At 34.2% G+C, this 18,898-nt stretch overlaps 1 protein-coding gene across 1 annotated transcript; it reads left to right on the top strand.

Moving 5' to 3' along the window:
* The first annotated feature begins 520 nt into the window (after positions 1–520).
* LOC111642088 (patched domain-containing protein 3-like) lies at positions 521–15,261 on the top strand. The gene is made up of 4 exons (XM_023388359.1): positions 521–621; positions 12,284–13,291; positions 13,358–13,675; positions 13,784–15,261. The coding sequence occupies exons 2-4, from the start codon at positions 12,289–12,291 to the stop codon at positions 15,001–15,003; spliced, it is 2,541 nt and encodes an 846-aa protein (XP_023244127.1). The 5' UTR covers positions 521–621; positions 12,284–12,288; the 3' UTR covers positions 15,004–15,261.
* The last annotated feature ends 3,637 nt before the right edge of the window (positions 15,262–18,898 follow it).

Raw genomic sequence — 18,898 nt, forward strand, 5'->3', positions numbered from 1 at the left:
TTGTTTTCCCCTTATAATTTAATTGATCTATTTTAACTTTGTTCTCTGTCTCGATTATCTCAGAGGGTAAGGTTTTAATTTTTTTTCCAGAAATCAGAAAGAGAGTTAACATTAGAAAAGAAAAAAAAACTGTAATAGTTTTTCTCTTCTTTTCCTTAATTATTATTCAAGTTATTTACATCCTCTAAGTAATTGTTTCGATTTTCAAGAATTCTCCAATTTCTATTCTTAACCTTCTTAAATAAAGCTTTCTTCTGTTTTATTAATGTCAGCGTGTGATCAGATATGAAATTCTTTGGCAATATCGTATAAATATTTAACATTTTTTTCGTTTTCTTCCTCCTTATCTTAATAATAGATCTTGCCTATACTATGCCAAACATATCCAATCGGGGATTTCCCGAAAAATACATGTTTTCTGAACAAAGGCAGCATAACGTTTACTGTTTAATTCCGTGCACGTTTGGGTAAATTCCCAAAACTTCATATTAGTCTTTTACTCGCAAGGTTATGTTGAGTATTTGCTTTTAAATACGATACATTCGGACTGTTCCAATTATATTAAAACGTCGGAATTAACTGCGATACTCGATACTAATTCAAACACAAATTTCGTAATAAGTAAGTAGATTTGTTACTTTTTAATTAGATTCGACAAGGCTTAATTTAATCATTTCAAAACACTCACAAGTGATAATACCTTATACCTTTATTTTATATGATAAAATAGTAGTACTGTTCATATAAAATAAATAATACCTTTATTTTATATGAACAGAACTACTACAGTATATTTAAAACCCATTTAATTTTTATATTTTAATCTACGCGTATTGAACGAAAACAGGTTTAAAGCGCTTTTTTTTAAAACACAAAGCGACATTAAAAGTACTTTTAATGTCGCTTTGTGTTTTAAAAAAAAGCGCTTTAAACCTGTTTTCGTTCAATACGCGTAGATTAAAATATAAAAATTAAATGGGTTTTAAATATACTGTAGTAGTTCTGTTCATATAAAATAAAGGTATTATTTATTTTATATGAACAGTACTACTATTTTATCATATAAAATAAAGGTATAAGGTATTATCACTTGTGAGTGTTTTGAAATGATTAAATTAAGCCTTGTCGAATCTAATTAAAAAGTAACAAATCTACTTACTTATTACGAAATTTGTGTTTGAATTAGTATCGAGTATCGCAGTTAATTCCGACGTTTTAATATAATTGGAACAGTCCGAATGTATCGTATTTAAAAGCAAATACTCAACATAACCTTGCGAGTAAAAGACTAATATGAAGTTTTGGGGATTTACCCAAACGTGCACGGAATTAAACAGTAAATGTTATGCTGCCTTTGTTCAGAAAACATGTATTTTTCGGGAAATCCCCGATTGGATATGTTTGGCATAGTATAGGCAAGATCTATTATTAAGATAAGGAGGAAGAAAACGAAAAAAATGTTAAATATTTATACGATATTGCCAAAGAATTTCATATCTGATCACACGCTGACATTAATAAAACAGAAGAAAGCTTTATTTAAGAAGGTTAAGAATAGAAATTGGAGAATTCTTGAAAATCGAAACAATTACTTAGAGGATGTAAATAACTTGAATAATAATTAAGGAAAAGAAGAGAAAAACTATTACAGTTTTTTTTTCTTTTCTAATGTTAACTCTCTTTCTGATTTCTGGAAAAAAAATTAAAACCTTACCCTCTGAGATAATCGAGACAGAGAACAAAGTTAAAATAGATCAATTAAATTATAAGGGGAAAACAACTAATTGATGTGTTCTTTGCGGAGTTCTACAGATCCATGAATGGTTTGCGGCAGTGTCAACNGTTACTATTGATACCGATAAATATGAAAAACAAGCTGTCTAATTGATACAGACAATTGGGTTCTCGAAACCATTGCGAAATGGGTCTTCGTGGTGTTAAATCAGTGTTTCTCAACCTCTAACGAATCGTCGCCCCCTTCAACGTAGTATCGCCCCTTCAATAAAACCGTTACTTAGTACCGCTCCCTTCAATAAAACCGTTACTTAGTATCGCCCCCGTCAATGAAACCGTTACGTAGTATCGCCCCCTCAATAAAACAGTTTGTAGTATCGCCCCTTCAATGAAACCGTTACTTAGTATCTCTCCCTCAATAAAAAAGTTTGTAGTAAAGACCCCTCAATAAAACAGTTTGTAGTATCGCCCCTTCAATGAAACCGTTATTTAGTGTCGCCCCTTCAATGAAACCGTTATTTAGTATCGCCCCTCAATAAAACAGTTTGTAGTATCGTCCCCTCAATAAAACAGTTTGTAGTATAGACCCCTCAATAAAACAGTTTGTAGTATCGCCCCTTCAATAAAACAGTTTGTAGTATCGCCCCCTTCCCATCAAAATTCCGATGCCGAGGGCCAAGGCTAACGCCAAATTTGTACTGCATTGAATAGACTAGTGACTAGTATAATGTTATTTGTTTAATTATTGTACGATATAACGAATAAAATATCTAATTATTCTTAATATAATGTTTTACTATATCGCCCAGAAAATTGTTTTTCGCCCCCAAAAATATAAATTGTTAGTAATCGCCCCCTCAACATGGAAAAACGCCCACATGGGGGCGATATCGCCCCCGTTGAGAAACACTGTGCTAAATAATCCAGAGGCAAGTCCGACGTTTCTATATTATTGAGACTAAAAGGCTATGATAATATATAAAATACTAACTAGATTTCCATTAAATCAAGCTTAGAATAATCCAGTTTTTTACTATGAATATGCAAATTTTGAGTTGAGAAATAAAACATAATTAATATCAGATAAATGCTTACGTTATTACTATGTACTAGTTTGACAAGTTTCGTTTCAAACAGGTTCTGAATATAATGATTCTAACACGTAATAAAATCAGAGAAAGGTTATTTTATTGCGATATTTGTGTAAACAGAAAGTAATTTGCTCCATGTCTCCTCACTAGAAATAAATAAAAAACAAATAAATTTGTAAGTAATTTTTCATCCTTAATAATTAATTGTCAATTTTAACTTAGTCTGAAAGTACTTATTTAAAAAAAACTATTTATTTATATATAAAATATCTATAATTATCGATTAATTGATTAGAATAATAATTTGTATTATGATTTAATATTTTATGATGCTATAAGTTCGCGTTAATTTATTAACGTGTTAATTTATTAATGTGTTACAAGTACAGATACTTAATTAATTAATTACTGCATTATTTATTGTAAATTATTGTAAAGGATAAAGGAATAAAGGATAAAGGATATTCTTCTTTTATAGATGCAAATTAGTTGCTTTATAAATACTTATAGTTAAACTTTATTTGATAAAATTTGAACATTTTAATTTATTATTGTTAAGGAGGTTTTATTTTACTTGTGTGTAGACACGGAAAACGAGGGAAAGTTTTTTTGAGATAAACTTTATATAGGAAACCGACCCCTCTATAGGGTATAGGAAGTTGGACTATCTATTGCTATTACGAACTTAGAAAAAACCCGGAAAATTTTACGTGACCAGCTCGTTGTTTGTTTATACTGTATTTATTTATAACTTATAACATGCACAGAATAAAAAAGAAAATATCAATATTAGTCACACGTGTGAACCACAGGGGAGGCCGTAGGTCTCGCGATCCTGCGTCACTAGTAAGGAGGATAAATCAGGTCAGTGGAGGGAGAGAATCTTGAGGTCGACGATAAGGTGAAGGGCGTGATCGAGTAAAGGAGTCTACCATTTATTACCAATATAACAACAATTTATTAAAGTATGCGAATTAGACATCAGACTACACAAATCTCACAGTTAAATCGCCTAATTTCTCGAGAGAGAGAGTTTCCCGCTTTCCATACCTCTTTGTAGGTTCCGTGGAGGCACTTAGATGTCGTCGGTCCGGCTTTCGTTAAGAGACGCCCCCGAGAGGGGGTAAGAACTATCTTTTATAACTTTTTGTGGGGAATTTCCACCACGAGATCGGATGTTCATGAGTTAAAGGTTATAGGTGTCCTAGGAACCTAAAACAAGTGACGAAAGTGGGATGCTAACTATAAACTTTCGTGCAAGACGAGATGCAAATTCTGCAGAGAACAATAGATGTTGATAGTTATGACAGGAAGCTTTACACATTACCGGCTAAGATCGTTTTTTTCTTCTAATTCGTTACATAAACGAAAGTGAATTAATTAAAATTTTAGTTAATAAAAGAGCGGGATTTTCGTTAATAAATTCCGGATCTTACACACGTATTCACAATTTATACTTACAAATATCAGCAGAAGTACACATCTATTCGTTCGAGAATCGTCGCTTATCCGAGCGTGTGACCCTGACTATTCTTCTTTTTAAGCGCTGGTCTCTGCTCTCCCCTTTCTATTTCCTCTATCGCTCTAGTCCACGTATGCCTATTCATACATCATAATACGCGCTCACGATACTTTCCATTCGTCACTTTACCGTCGCAGATTTCCCATTTTACAATTACGTGACTCATAGCCTGGTGATAAAGGAGAAAAGAGACAGATAGGACATCGGTATAAGTCACAGTTATGATTTCACAGATTCGAGAGAGCTCGGTAGCCGAACGGCCTCAGGCTTTCTCCCGTCACGCTAAGTGACTTTCATTACAATCATTTAGCTTTCCGAAGTCTACGACAACAATTGTTTGGCATTGACGGCAGCGAATTTCGCGCCAATAAGCTGCCTTGTCTTGTTCGATTATGTTATCAACTCAATTTCATATTTATTTTCACATTTTCACTTCGCGGTCCTTCTCTGTTCTTTTTCCGTTATTTACACGTGTAGGATTTGATATCATTTATCACATACTGCCATGACGCTCTTGTCTGTCCGCTACAACTGTCAAGAATTAACGCGATTGGCGAAGCGTGGTGACAGCGGGCCAATAGAGAGCAGGGTCCTTGTCATAATGCGGTTTGCGCGCCAATTTTCGTACGTGCGTTAATAAAAACGAATAGTTTGGCCGAATATTCGGCTATTCGGCTACGCTTCTAGCCGAATATTCGGTATTCGGCCTCAGGCCGAATATACTATTCGTTGCAACACTAGTTATTTATAAAATTACTAGCAGATGAATCTGGAGTTGCTCGGGCAAAAAATGACAACAAAGATTATGATTATTAGGCTATTTCGTAATTCTAACTTGTATATTATAGTATTTAATTTACATTTACAGAGGTTATCTTACGTAATAGTTTATCACACCGAGTGAGTAATCTAACACATTGTAAAAAATTCTTTGAATTGGTAACCTTGTATCATGTAATTTTCCTTGTCGAATGCTAACATACCACTTGTCTGATAGACAGAAAGGTCTATTGAAAAGGGGGGTTGAAGTAATTAACATAAAAGTAGTCGCTAACTTCCTCTTGGGAAACACGACGATCTAATTAATACTAGAGAGGTTGCGGCCGACGTTTTTAACGCGAAAACGTGTACGTCGGACGTTCAGCGTCGCCTTCCTGTAAGCCTAGAAGTTTGACAATGGCGTTTGGAACGTCAGTAGAATCATACTCGACGTCCTAAATGCCATTGTCAAACTTCTAGGCTTACAGGAAGGCGACGCTGAACGTCCGACGTACACGTTTTCGCGTTAAAAACGTCGGCCGCAACCTCTCTACTATTTTACTATTGATAATTGAAAAGTGGTCATTATTACACAGATTGTGATGACTCCGCAGAATTGCTATCCTTGACGTACGAAAGACTTGATATAAAACTTAAAATGTTATATCTTAAAATTTTTTCATAGTGTTAACAAGTCAAATTTAATTCTACATTGAGCGTATTTGCACAGTTTTTACTATATAAATTGTCTTTCCCATTTTAGTTAAAGATATGTATTTTTAACATTGTTAAACAATTTAAACTGGTTTATATTTTTAATGTACAGGTAACCCCCGTATAACACGGGAGTTACGTTCCAAAAAATTGCCGTGTTATGCGAATCCGTGTTATACGAGACAAAGAACTAGTGCGAAAAGGGGGGTTAGGTTCCAAAAATTTAAAAACAAACCATGTTGTTAAATCCTTATTTAAATCGGATTTATTATTCATTTTTTTCATAGGTAAAATACTTATTTATTATTTAAGTAAATATTCAGAAACGACAGTGAAAGAAAGATGGCGGCGCCTCCACTATTGATAGTATTGTGTGGAGGAATCTATAATTCTAAAATGANGATGAAAGAAAGATGGCGGCGCCCGCATTATCAATAGTATTATGTGGAGGAATCTATAATTCTTAAATGAGCTTTTAGAGACAAAAGAAGGGTCCAAATTGTATTATTTAACCAGTAGATGGATTATTTGTTGAAAGAGCATTCAAAGTAGCCACGAAAACAATTAGAATGCTCGCGCGGAATTACGCGGAGGTATAGGCCTAAAAGAACGCACCCTTTATTACATTTTATGTTGTATGATGGTTTTACCCAATTCCCGAACCGAGTTAGAGTGAATCCGCGCTATAAAAGCACCGTGTTATACGGGAGATGTACCCAATTCTCGAACCGTGTTAGAGTGAATTCGTGCTGTAGAAGTGCCGTGTTATACGGGGGTTACCCGTATTAAATAATTTATAACTGACTAAAAAAATGAACAAGCCTGGATCGAGAAGTTCCTATTTCTTCCAGGTTCGAAATTATTTAATAAAGTATTGAAACTTGAAAAAATTATGGCAATTTGGATGACAGTGTAACTGTTATTTTTGGAGTTTTTTTCGCAAAAATATGCTTAACCTTGAAAATGAAATGTAGAAAACAATAGTACCGGTAAAATCTTGTGAGTACTGCTTCGGAACACCAAGCATTCTTTTACCAATGAAAAACTTCTAAGAAAAAGAAATTTGAGTCTAAATTGCCATACCTTGGCACAGTTTCTTGCATCTCGAATGATTTGTTTGAATAGAACGATTTTTGAACAAATAGTTCAACTTAATTAATACTTCAATAAATCATTGGTTTTAAAATTACATACGTAGCGCAGAGTCGAGATCAAAGCAAATTTTTCTAATTGTACTTTTATTATTAAGTAGCCACTGAATAGTTTTATAAAGAAAAGCTTTCAAAGGTACTAATTATACAAAAATAACTAATGAATTAGACATAATATATTACAATCAACCCTTTACTGAAAAAACCCGAATTATTCGATAAAATAAATTAATGCTATGTCAGAAATAGTCAATGGTTGATCAACGTCAATTTACTGCTTAATTATTTGTTTCTATTAAACTCCAATTTTGAATTGATTGCAATTTATTGATTTAAAAAAGAGATTATTGTGCTTGTAACAGCGATTCGCTATGTATTTCTTTAACAAAAAAAACCACTTTCAAAATTCTTAGACATTTCTTCATAAATGCAATCAAGTGTTTTATCACCATATTTCTTATTTTCGTCGTTCGGTTAAACCATAATTTCAAACTACAGTCGACCCCCTATAACACTGTTGATTTTTCCGTTTTATATGAATTCCAAGTTGTACGAGTAACTTAGATTTTACAAATACATGAGCCGTTCACAGCCCAGCACACGTATTTGTAAAAATCTAAGTGACTCGTACAACATGGAATTTATATAAAACGGAATTATCGACCAAAAAACTTACTAATACACCTTATCTTGCAGCCGAAGTTTATTACTTCTAACGTTGTCGGTCTTGTTAAAAAACCTTTCTCAAGAAAAATAAAGCAAATAAAAATAACAAAATGTAAATCGAACGCTTAGTACAACTAACAAGTTTTTCGAATGTTTTCGAACTAGCCTATAATCCGTTGCAATTTATGACATCATTGTGAACTTAACAACGGAAGTATAAAAATCCTAAAGGTTACATAAATATCTAAATTCAAATAGTTACCATCTCCGAACATCACTCATAAATACATAGCTTAAGATACGTAGTAACTACTTCCCTCAATTATCATGGTTTATATTAAGCTAGAGGACCATGCTGCCGATATTTTTGTCGATTCTCGAAAGTTGACTGCAAGGCCTTTATGCTTTGCTTTACAAATCTGCCAGGCTTCCGCGTAATGCCGGTGTTTCCGGTCTCGGACTATCTGCATTAGTCTTGCTTGGTCCCATTCAGCCTTGACGTCTTGCGGGTCCGCTAAAACGTAGGTGGCCAGCACAGTGCATGGTTGTTCTTTTCTTATATTTGCTTGATGTTCTGCTAACCTGTCTTTGATACATCTTCCTGTTGCCCCTATATACATTAATTTACTACGTCGCCTTGAGTCCGTAACTGGAATTTTATAAACACCGGGAGTATTCTTCTGTCCACTACATCCTTATCAGATCGTAATAGTTGGTACGTGGTGAGGGTTCTTTTATATAGGATTCTTTTGTTCTGGTTCTTTCCGACGCATCGAAAAATATTAGTCAGCGAAGCATTATACTCCATCCTTAAAACTCTTTCATTATTAGGTAAATTTCTGTTCTTAAGGCGCGTTTTGCTCTTGCTGATAATAGCTTTAACATTAATCCCGTACTTTCTGGCTAAGTTATATATATAATTCAGTTCATCCTTTCTATCTTTTGTATTGTTACAGTGCGAATAAGCTCTTGCGATAAACGTTCTGAACGCTGCTATTTTATATGCTGGAGGATCGTGAGAGATCCACGGAATAAATATAGGGTTATAGGCCTCATATGCTGTTAGTTTGTATATACAGATCTAAGAAATGTATGGTCTTATCATTTTCTTGCTCTAACTCTATCTCAAGGCCGAATCTATTGTCATTTATATCCTTTATCAAGCTCTGTACGTTGGGTTTAGTGTTCCAGAAAATAAGTGCATCGTCTACATATCGAACATACATTACCATTTGCGCTTCATACTTCGGCAATACTGCATTTTCTAGCGTTGCTAGTACCATTTCACATAGTGTACCTGCAAGGGAGCTGCCCATAGCTACCCCCTTTGCATAGCTTACTGCCCATAGCTGTGTGTAGGTAACATCTTTGAAGCTAAATAGGGCAGAGAAGACTGTAAGGTGTGCCAAGTCTAAGATGTATTTTCTTTTCTTTCCTAGAGAAGAAAGGAATCTTGCTCTGTAGTAAGTCCCTTAAATGACAAAAGCACGGTTCCAGTTTAACGGATGGATACAAGGCTTTGTAGTCTAACACCGTCATATATTTCACTTCCTGCGAGTTAATATTAGCCATTTTGTTTACAACCTTTAACGGTTGCTTGACGCTGTATGGATTGTTAGGGGCATGTTCCCGAACAAAGTTGTGTACCCATTTTTCCAGTAATATTGTAGGAGCGTATGCTTTATTGACGACTGGTCTTATTTCTTTGTTCTTTTTATGGGTTTTAGCAAATCCAAAAAGCCTTGGGGTCGATGGGGATTGTACGATTACATTCTTGATGCCTAGTTCTTTGGCTAAAAGAGTGGTTGCGAACCTCTTGACTCTTGCTTGCAGTTTCCTCACGGCATTGGGGGGTGCAATCGTACAGCAGGTATCTTTAATGTATGCTGATAGAATGTGGTCGTATGTGGTTCTCTTCATAACAACCATATCCTTTGATTTATCCGCCCTAGTGAGCACTATGTTATTGCCTTTAAGCCAGTTCTGGGTTTTTCTAATATATGGCCATATAGGATCTCCGTCTCTTTTACATTCATCATGCTTGATTTTCAATGCGACTTCCCATCTAAACATTTCTTTCTTAGTTTTGCTGAGGCCCTCTAATGCTTGCTCGATATCTGGTATGAGTCTGTCCTGTTTGATTAAACCTACTTGCAACGGGGCTGCCCATTTCTACCTTTTTTGCTGTGTGTAGGTAACACCTTTGAAGCTAAATTGGAGAGTATTTAGGGCCGTATTTACTTGCTTCCTTTACGAATGTAGGCAAATCGATGTTGTCCCAGCATATAATCCTCGGGGTGATCAATTCTTTAAAGCGATCTAAAAGAAGTTAACGCACGAGTAATAACATTAGCCGCACAGGTGACAGAAAGATGTGAGAAGAGATACAGGAACAAAATGACCTGGATCTTAAAAAATCAAGAAGATCGCTTTAAAGAATTGATTACCCCGAGGATTATATGCTGGAACAACATCGATTTGCCTACATTCGTAAAGAAAGCAAGTAAATACGGCCCTAAATACTCCCCAATTTAGCTTCAAAGGTGTTACCTACACACAGCAAAAGGGGGTAGCTATGGGCAGCTCCCTTGCAGGTACACTATGTGAAATGGTACTAGCAACGCTAGAAAATGCAGTATTGCCGAAGTATGAAGCGCAAATGGTAATGTATGTTCGATATGTAGACGATGCACTTATTTTCTGGAACACTAAACCCAACGTACAGAGCTTGATAAAGGATATAAATGACAATAGATTCGGCCTTGAGATAGAGTTAGAGCAAGAAAATGATAAGACCATACATTTCTTAGATCTGTATATACAAATTAACAGCGTACGAGATTTCACGACTAAAGTTTACAGAAAGCCATCCTATAACCCTATATTTATTCCGTGGATCTCTCACGATCCTCCAGCATATAAAATAGCAGCGTTCAGAGCGTTAATCGCAAGAGCTTATTCGCACTGTAACAATACAAAAGATAGAAAGGATGAACTGAATTATATATATAACTTAGCCAGAAAGTACGGGATTAATGTTAAAGCTATTATCAGCAAGAGCAAAACGCGCCTTAAGAACAGAAATTTACCTAATAATGAAAGAGTTTTAAGGATGGAGTATAATGCTTCGCTGACTAATATTTTTCGATGCGTCGGAAAGAACCAGAAAAAAAAATCCTATATAAAAGAACCCTCACCACGTACCAACTATTACGATCTGATAAGGATGTAGTGGACAGAAGAATACTCCCGGTGTATATAAAATTCCAGTTACGGACTCAAGGCGACGTAGTAAATTAATGTATATAGGGGCAACAGGAAGATGTATCAAAGACAGGTTAGCAGAACATCAAGCAAATATAAGAAAAGAACAACCATGCACTGCGCTGGCCACCTACGTTTTAGCGGACCCGCAAGACGTCAAGGCTGAATGGGACCAAGCAAGACTAATGCAGATAGTCCGAGACCGGAAACACCGGCATTACGCGGAAGTCTGGCAGATTTGTAAAGCAAAGCATAAAGGCCTTGCAGTCAACTTTCGAGAATCGACAAAAATATCAGCAGCATGGTCATCTTAATATAAACCATGATAATTGAGGGAAGTAGTTACTATGTATCTTACTAAGTATTATAAGGGGGGGTCGACTGTATTGAGATTTAAAACTAATGTACTGTAATGTTATAAAGGTCTTATTCATATTTTTGTGAACACCCAGAAGCTCTGCCAATCAGACTTCTGACACCACATGCATTTTTCTGGATAAATACAGAAAACCTTTCGGGTGATTCAGCCCATTGAGAGAAGTAAGAAAGGGGAAAACCCGGAAGTGATGCAGTCAACGACAAAATTATACTAAATATAATTAGTTTTATTTAACAGAGATATATATTATATACAGTTACACAATGAAATTATAATTAATTCAAAAAGAGAAATTATTCTTATACATGTCTATAACATCTTAACGTTGTAACGCATAAGAATAATAAGTACTATACGTCATAGAGCAATCATATAAATTATCGAACTACTACCTCTGTTAATGACAGATCCCTTTTCTGTCTTATAACTAAGGCGTTGTAACTGCGAGAGAGTTTACATTGGACGGCCAGTAAGTATTTACCTCGTAGACAAGCGGAGTTTTCTGAAGATCCTTATAAAAATGGTCGCAATTCTAATGGAGACAAATACGGCGATTAGCTTGACAAGTCGAGAATGTAAGTACATTTAATCGGCATCGGCTTGGCATTTGACGAACGATCAGATGAATGGCTGAATTGGCCTGCTAACAGGAACTTTTCTGCAATCACGAACTGGACCAATTCTAGATCTTTGATTGGCCTTTTATATTTTTTTGCCTGTTTTCCGATCAAAACATTATCGAAAATATGAAAATCGAATGGAAACTTCGTTGGGAACCAATCCAAATTTTTATCTTCTTCCTGCGACGGGTAACATTTCAGGAAGTGTTAGAAAGGAAATGATAACTCGTTAATTTTTGCCAGGTTTTTCCTTTTAACAATCTAGCCTTTGTTAAATAACTTTGTTTAATAAAATAATTTTTTAAAATATTAATTTTAACGACATATCACTCGGGTTTTCACATTTTATTCTCAAAAACTAATATTTCGTTTTTTTTTTGCAGGAAAGATGGAAAAAAAGCAAAAGTTTACACGTTTGAGTGAAATCCTGACTACTAACATTGGAAAGTTCGCAAAAATTATCGGAACACATCCGTTTTACTTTATCTTTCCTACCCTTCTTCTTAGTGGTCTACTATCTATAGGAATTATGAATATCAAAACAAATTATTACAACGATTATTTGTTAACTCCGGACAGAGGAAGAGTGTTTGATGTTATGCAGTTTATTGACAAAACATTTCCCATGAATTATTCGACTTTTTATGATTTCCTAAGAATGACCAAACCTCCCCTTTCACCAATCATCTATTTAATAAATAAGAAAGGAGAAAGCATTTTCAATAAGAACGTGTTAGAAGAAATCAAAATAATTGACAAAATTGCAAAAAATGTTACCATTACGGTTAATGGAAACATTATTCGTTATCATGACGTGTGCGGAATTGTAGATGGTAAATGTTTCGAAAATCCTCTCATCCCACTAATCAATAATACAGACGTATCTAATGTATTACGACACAAGTATCCGTTACATTTGGATCCTCTGACTTTTGTATATAAAATCCTTTGCATAAATTTGGGTGGAGTGAAGACGGATGATAAAAGATATATCAAAGATGCAAAAGCAATTCGCTTGATATATCCGGTAGACGAATTTAATACTAGAACGAAAGAATTGAGTACATTATGGAAAGAAGCGCTGTACAACCGGATGAAAGCTTATTCTTCTGATTTCGTTGAAGTACTCCAGGAACCATTTCAATCTACCGAGTCAGAAATGAAAATAATTTCTGATAAAATGATACCTTTGATAAATGCGTCGGCGTTAATAATAATTATTATTTGCGTAATAACGTACATGACTAACAGCTGGGTGAGATCCAAACCCTGGATGGCTGTGGCTAGTGTCGTTTCAACTGGTATGGCTACTGCAGCTTCGTTTGGTTTTCTTTGTGCTTGCGGGGTGGAAAATGTTAGCTTCAACTTTGGAATTCCTTATATTATATTAGGTAATGCAAAAGCCGTACGTTTTTTGTAACTTTTATGTAATTCCTTTAATGTTTTCTTCATTTCAGCGACAGAAGTAGATAATGCTTTCGTGATAGTTTCATTCTGGAGACAGACGAGTCCCTATGACAGCGTAGTAAAACGGATGGAAAAGACTTACTCGAACGCAGCTGTGTCGATTACTACAACCAGTCTCATGAAATTCTCTACTTACTGCATTGGCATGACTTCGCCTTTTCCTGGAGTAAGAACGTTTTTTCTGTATGCTGCGGTATGCGTGTTCTTCAACTATTTGTTTCAGTTATGTTTCTTCGGTGGATGTTTGGCGTTGAGCGGATACAGAGAAGAGAAAGGTCTTCACTCGTTTACATGTAGGCCAGTTTTGGGTAAGAAAAAGTTCCATAAAAATTTTAAAAACAATAAAATAATTTTGAATTTGAGCATTAATTATACATTAATTTTAATGGCTATAAATAATTATTTTCCTTTTATAGAATCCTCAAAAATTTACGAAGGATACGGCGAAGCACCCAAAGATGACTCACTTATGACGTTTTTCAAAAATAAATTTGCTACTTTTATTTCTCAATCCCGTACTCAAACCATCATTACTGTTGTTTACTTAACATTATTATCAATAGGAATATGGAGGGTTTTGGTGATAAACGAAGGCTTCGACGTTTTTAAATTCCATGATAATAATTACAAAATTACACAAGCCTATCGAATTTACTACAATTATTTTACAGAATATCCATACACAGTGCACGTTGTTATTAATGAAAATTTAGATTATTCTGATCCTCGGGTACAAAATAAAGTACAAAAAATCATACATAATTTTCACAGTCTTCCGAACATTGCTGGACCCGAACTCGATATATTCTGGTTAAAATACTTTAAAATTTTTCAAGACCATCCGATCTCCAAATATTCTCTGATGGGATACGACATGACTGAGAAAAAAGACTTTATGGATGCTCTCAAAAATGTCTTTCTGAATTTCAAAGGTGCTCAACAATTCCGAAACGATATATATTTTAATCACAATAATACCGAAATTATTTCCACCCGCTTTTTATTAATAGCCAAAAATGTCTCCGATAAAATTACAGAAGTTAATATAATGAAGGATTTGTGGAGAATTGCGAACGAAGCACCGTTTAAAGTTAACGTTCACATGTTAGCATCACCTCTAATCGAACAGGCAATTATCGTCAAAACACAAACTTTTCAAGTCATCTGGATAACTTCATTGTTAACTCTTGTAATTTTCATTTGTTTTATACCAAATTTTATTTGTGCTAGTGTCGTTGCTGTTTCCGTTATATCTATTTCCGTACAAACAATCGGGTATATATCACTGTGGGGGATTAACCTGGACATCATATCTATGATAACGTTAATACTTTGTATTGGATTTTCTGTGAATTATCCCACTCATATGTGTTATTCTTTCGTTAAATCCGAGAAGACAACCACTAAAGAAAAATTAAAGGACAGCTTATTTCACCTGGGATTTCCGGTGTGTCAGGGTTCACTATCGACCGATTTCGGGTTAGTAATTGTGTTATCTTACGACTACTTTATAAATAAAGTTTTTGTTATCATTATTGCTATAATTACAGCACAAACGGCATTTCATGCTATGTTTGTTATTCCCGTAATGCTCTCATTTATTTCATTTTTGATGAAAAAATGGAAACGAAAATAAAACTGATGTAACAGAATATATCTTTTATGCATTGTGACATATTACATGAACTATTATCGTCATAGTAGGATGAAGTGGTTATACCGCGTATTTTTACAACTGTTTTTATTTAGTATTATTGTAATTAATGGTACATCAAATACAATTTCACCGTTTAAAATGTATCAAATATATTATAATTTTGGAAATGTTGTGTTTTATTCAATAACTAAAACAGTGTTGTATATGAAAGATTCTTTAGTTTTATTTGTGTTATTAAGGGTGAATAAATATTTTAAAGTGATTTAGTTACAAAACTAATGTAAAAACTAATTATTAAATAAAAAAATATTTTAGTAAAAATATATTTTAAATATGTAATTAATCCTTTATGTCATCACACACACCCCAAAAATGTACGCGAATAGAAAGAATAGTTGTGTTCTTATTTCAATATAAATTATGAATAGCAGAAAATCGTGGGTAGAACGTACTGTACATGTTTAAAAACTAATTTCATCGGCCAGTATAAAACAGTTTTCCTCAAAAAGCATGAAGGTCCTCATTTATGTCGTACAAATATGTGATCATATGTGAACGTTAGAAGGCCTTCAAGTTAGAACCCCAAATAAGTTTTTATGAAAGTCCTTTGTGGCATTCAGTTGTCTACAGATTCTCGTATTTTCCTATCGAAACTTTTATTCGCCCACACTATAAATAAAAGTTATAGCTCAATTTAAACTTTTTTAAAGCTTAATTTAATCGCATCTCCTACTTTCTTGCCTTATATTTACTTTGTCACAATATTATTCGTAAAATTACCATTATTTGTAGGATATTCCTACGTGAATATATATAAATCATTAAAACTTCACGGGTATCGAATACTGTGAAATTTTTTACACAAAAATCAAAAATAATGCGTAAAAGTTTGTACTAAAAGTTGGAAATGTGTTTGTAGTATTTTTTTCACTAGCGTGCTGTCCATTAAAGCCGTGAAAGTTCCGATTCTCTTGTATTTTCTAAAATAAAAATACGTATTGTTCAATTATTAATATATTTTAAATTAACGTACTTTGAATTTGTTAAAATTAATATTTTATTACAAATTTCTATACGCAATGATAAGATTACTATTCTATATTTAAATATAAATTCATATATGCACATTTCCAATATCAAATAGAGGATAACTTTCAAGGGGAAAATACTTCAATCGTGCAAAGCAGCCATATTATACTCATTCGTGTATGCGCTCTACAGAGCAACAACTTCTAGCGGTTTAGCTAGTGAATGCTACGCACCGAAATATCGTATAATAGATGTTATATGTTTTTTTCTTTTCATCAAAACAAAAAGTGGCATTAACATAACATAGGAAAACTATTAAATCTAATAACAGAGATAATTACAGTAAAACGTCGTTTATCCGAAAGTCGGTTATCCGAAAGCATTCCAGTCGGCAAATTTAAATTTTCGCTAGTGCTGTGGCGCTGCAATCTTTGGCTATATCTTGGGCTATTCCAATATTTTTTTGTTGGTGTGTGTGTTTCAGCTGGCAGCACTGGCATTTTTGTGTGGTGTTTTTCTGAGGACTATGTGTTGTGCCGAATCAAACGTTTTTTATACTAGATCAACTTCTAAAGTATATATTTTTTTGTTTTTATATTTTGCAATAAATTTATTTTGTTTGTACAAAATAAAAAAATAATTTTTAGCGATACAATAGCCACGATTATTATTTTAAAAAGTTTACGTTTGGCTTATTATCGACGAAAATTCAACGCGAAGCGACACGCAACGGAAAAAAATTTCAACGTGGGATATGTTAATATATTTTTCGTATATAATCGGTTATCCGAAAATGAGTTATTCGAACAACCCTAGTCCCCAATTGATTTGGATAAACGACGCTCTACTGTATATTGAACTTGTTTACTTAATAAGTACGTCAAATAATCAATTAAAAATACATTTAGAAAATTCTACGGTTTTGGTGTTTTTGGTGGCTTATCGAGCAGAATTCAAAATGATCTTGTTAAATCGTTAGAAAATGCTTTATTGCAAGAAATTAAAAGGGAAGTTAAAACTGGAAAATTTGATGCTATAATTGCAAGTGAAACAATTGACATCGGCCAGAGACCTCAGACGTCGACTGTATTTTCTTACACGAAAGAAATCGGTAACGTTGAAGAAAGATTTTGTAGGCTTTACTGATGTGAGTGAGAATATAGACGCAAATTGGTTATTTACTTACATTAAGAGTTACTTAAACGAATTTCGATGCAATAAAAAATTAGTGGGACAAACAAACAACGGTGCTGCCGTAATGGCCGGGCAACATAATGGTGCCCAAGTTCAACATGCTGTTTTGGTAATCTGTTACGCTCACAGATTTAATCTAATTGTCTCCCAATCTGTTGGATATATAAAAGAATGTAAAATAATTTTTTACATTCTACAAGTTTCTCTTAAGTTTTTTTCTCTAAATCTTCTAAAATTTCTCATGCCTTAGACCTAGAAGTCAAAATACGTTTCCTTCAGCTACATCTATTAGATGGAATTATAATAGAGGGATTGTGAACTGCGTTATCCATAACGCAGTTCACAATTTCTTTATTATAATTCAAGAATTAAACAAACTAAACAAGAATTAAAACTTTTGTCGTTGAATGTGGTTGATACTATAATTGCTGCAAGAGGAATACACCATTATGTGAGATCCGGGTCTGTAAGACTCTGCCCACTATCGAGGATGGCAATGAAATTTTTACCTAAAGTTAAGGAAGACTAAAGATCGTGAGATCTCAGTCTACATTAGGCCTGACATCAGTTAGGATAAATAACGGTCGCATCCTAACTCGCGAATTATACGATTGTTTTATCTCTAATCCGAGTGTTTGTTTCTTTAGTTATGGCAACGCAACACTTGGGCAATCTGCCAAAGCAATACTTTTAGGGAGATCTTTTTAAGGGAAACTGGCTTCTATTTAGACGTTATAGACGCGGAGAAAACATGGTAAACTCCACGTTGCCAGCCCGTGGCCAGACCACCCGAGCAATGAGCGAACCCACGACCGAACTTCCAGTGTTCAGGGAACGAAGACCTCTTGGCCATTGTTGAGCCTTAATTTCAGTGACTAATTCAAGTAATAAGAATTTGTGCGAAGCGTCGTGTTGTTACATTGTCGAGTTGCAGAGGGGACGTGTTCGCGCGCAAAATGGAATGAAGACAAATCCACTAATAAAGAAAGATAGATATTTATTTACAGCAAATCTGGATTAATATACGGGAAACATAAATGCGTAGGCTATACATATTACACTCAAAACGTAACTAATTTAGATATAGCGGCTAAATACTTCGCTGAATTACATTTACAACATGGCGCGACTTCTTATTTAGTTAACTGTTTCCTAGTCCCCTTTTCTTATGGCGTTACATATATTCTGATATGAGGTGCTATCTCTAGCGGCTAGTAACCACTGAACTAGAAACAGAGCAAGCTGTCCATCAGCAGGACAGGATGGATATAAGTCTATGAGCCTTGAATAAAGGTGACTCCTACCTTTTATAGGAAATATGACGGCCAATCGGGTTTGTTTTCGACGCAATCATTATCTTACAAACGTTGAATTTTGCAGAAACTTTCACTTCCTCCTGATTCACGGGAATGAAAGAAGAAATGATAAATTTTCTGCCGTATCGTTTTTCAGATTTATAAAATAAATCTAATATTTTTATTAAATTTTGTAATTTCTTTAAATGATATTTTGTATATTTGACATTTTTAAAGTCGCGACAATCCAGGTTAAATATATCGCAAATTAAACAACGACGTTTGACTATAAATAACCTAAAAGTTTCTTTTAATCGAATCTGAAACAATAAATGAAAAAAAATTATATCGATTTA

This window comes from Centruroides sculpturatus, unplaced genomic scaffold (genome assembly GCF_000671375.1).
Source record: "Centruroides sculpturatus isolate CEXI.00-Female unplaced genomic scaffold, Cexi_2.0 scaffold1498, whole genome shotgun sequence".
NCBI classification, from domain to species: Eukaryota; Metazoa; Arthropoda; class Arachnida; order Scorpiones; family Buthidae; genus Centruroides; species Centruroides sculpturatus.

What these genes read in the sequence shown, in the direction of transcription:
- LOC111642088 (XM_023388359.1), top strand. Translation starts at nt 12,289, where the DNA reads ATGGAAAAAAAGCAAAAGTTTACACGTTTGAGTGAAATCCTGACTACT. An exon ending in AATTCCTTATATTATATTAG is followed by an intron (nt 13,292 to 13,357) that starts GTAATGCAAAAG and finishes TCTTCATTTCAG; the next exon opens with CGACAGAAGTAGATAATGCT. An exon ending in TACATGTAGGCCAGTTTTGG is followed by an intron (nt 13,676 to 13,783) that starts GTAAGAAAAAGT and finishes TTCCTTTTATAG; the next exon opens with AATCCTCAAAAATTTACGAA.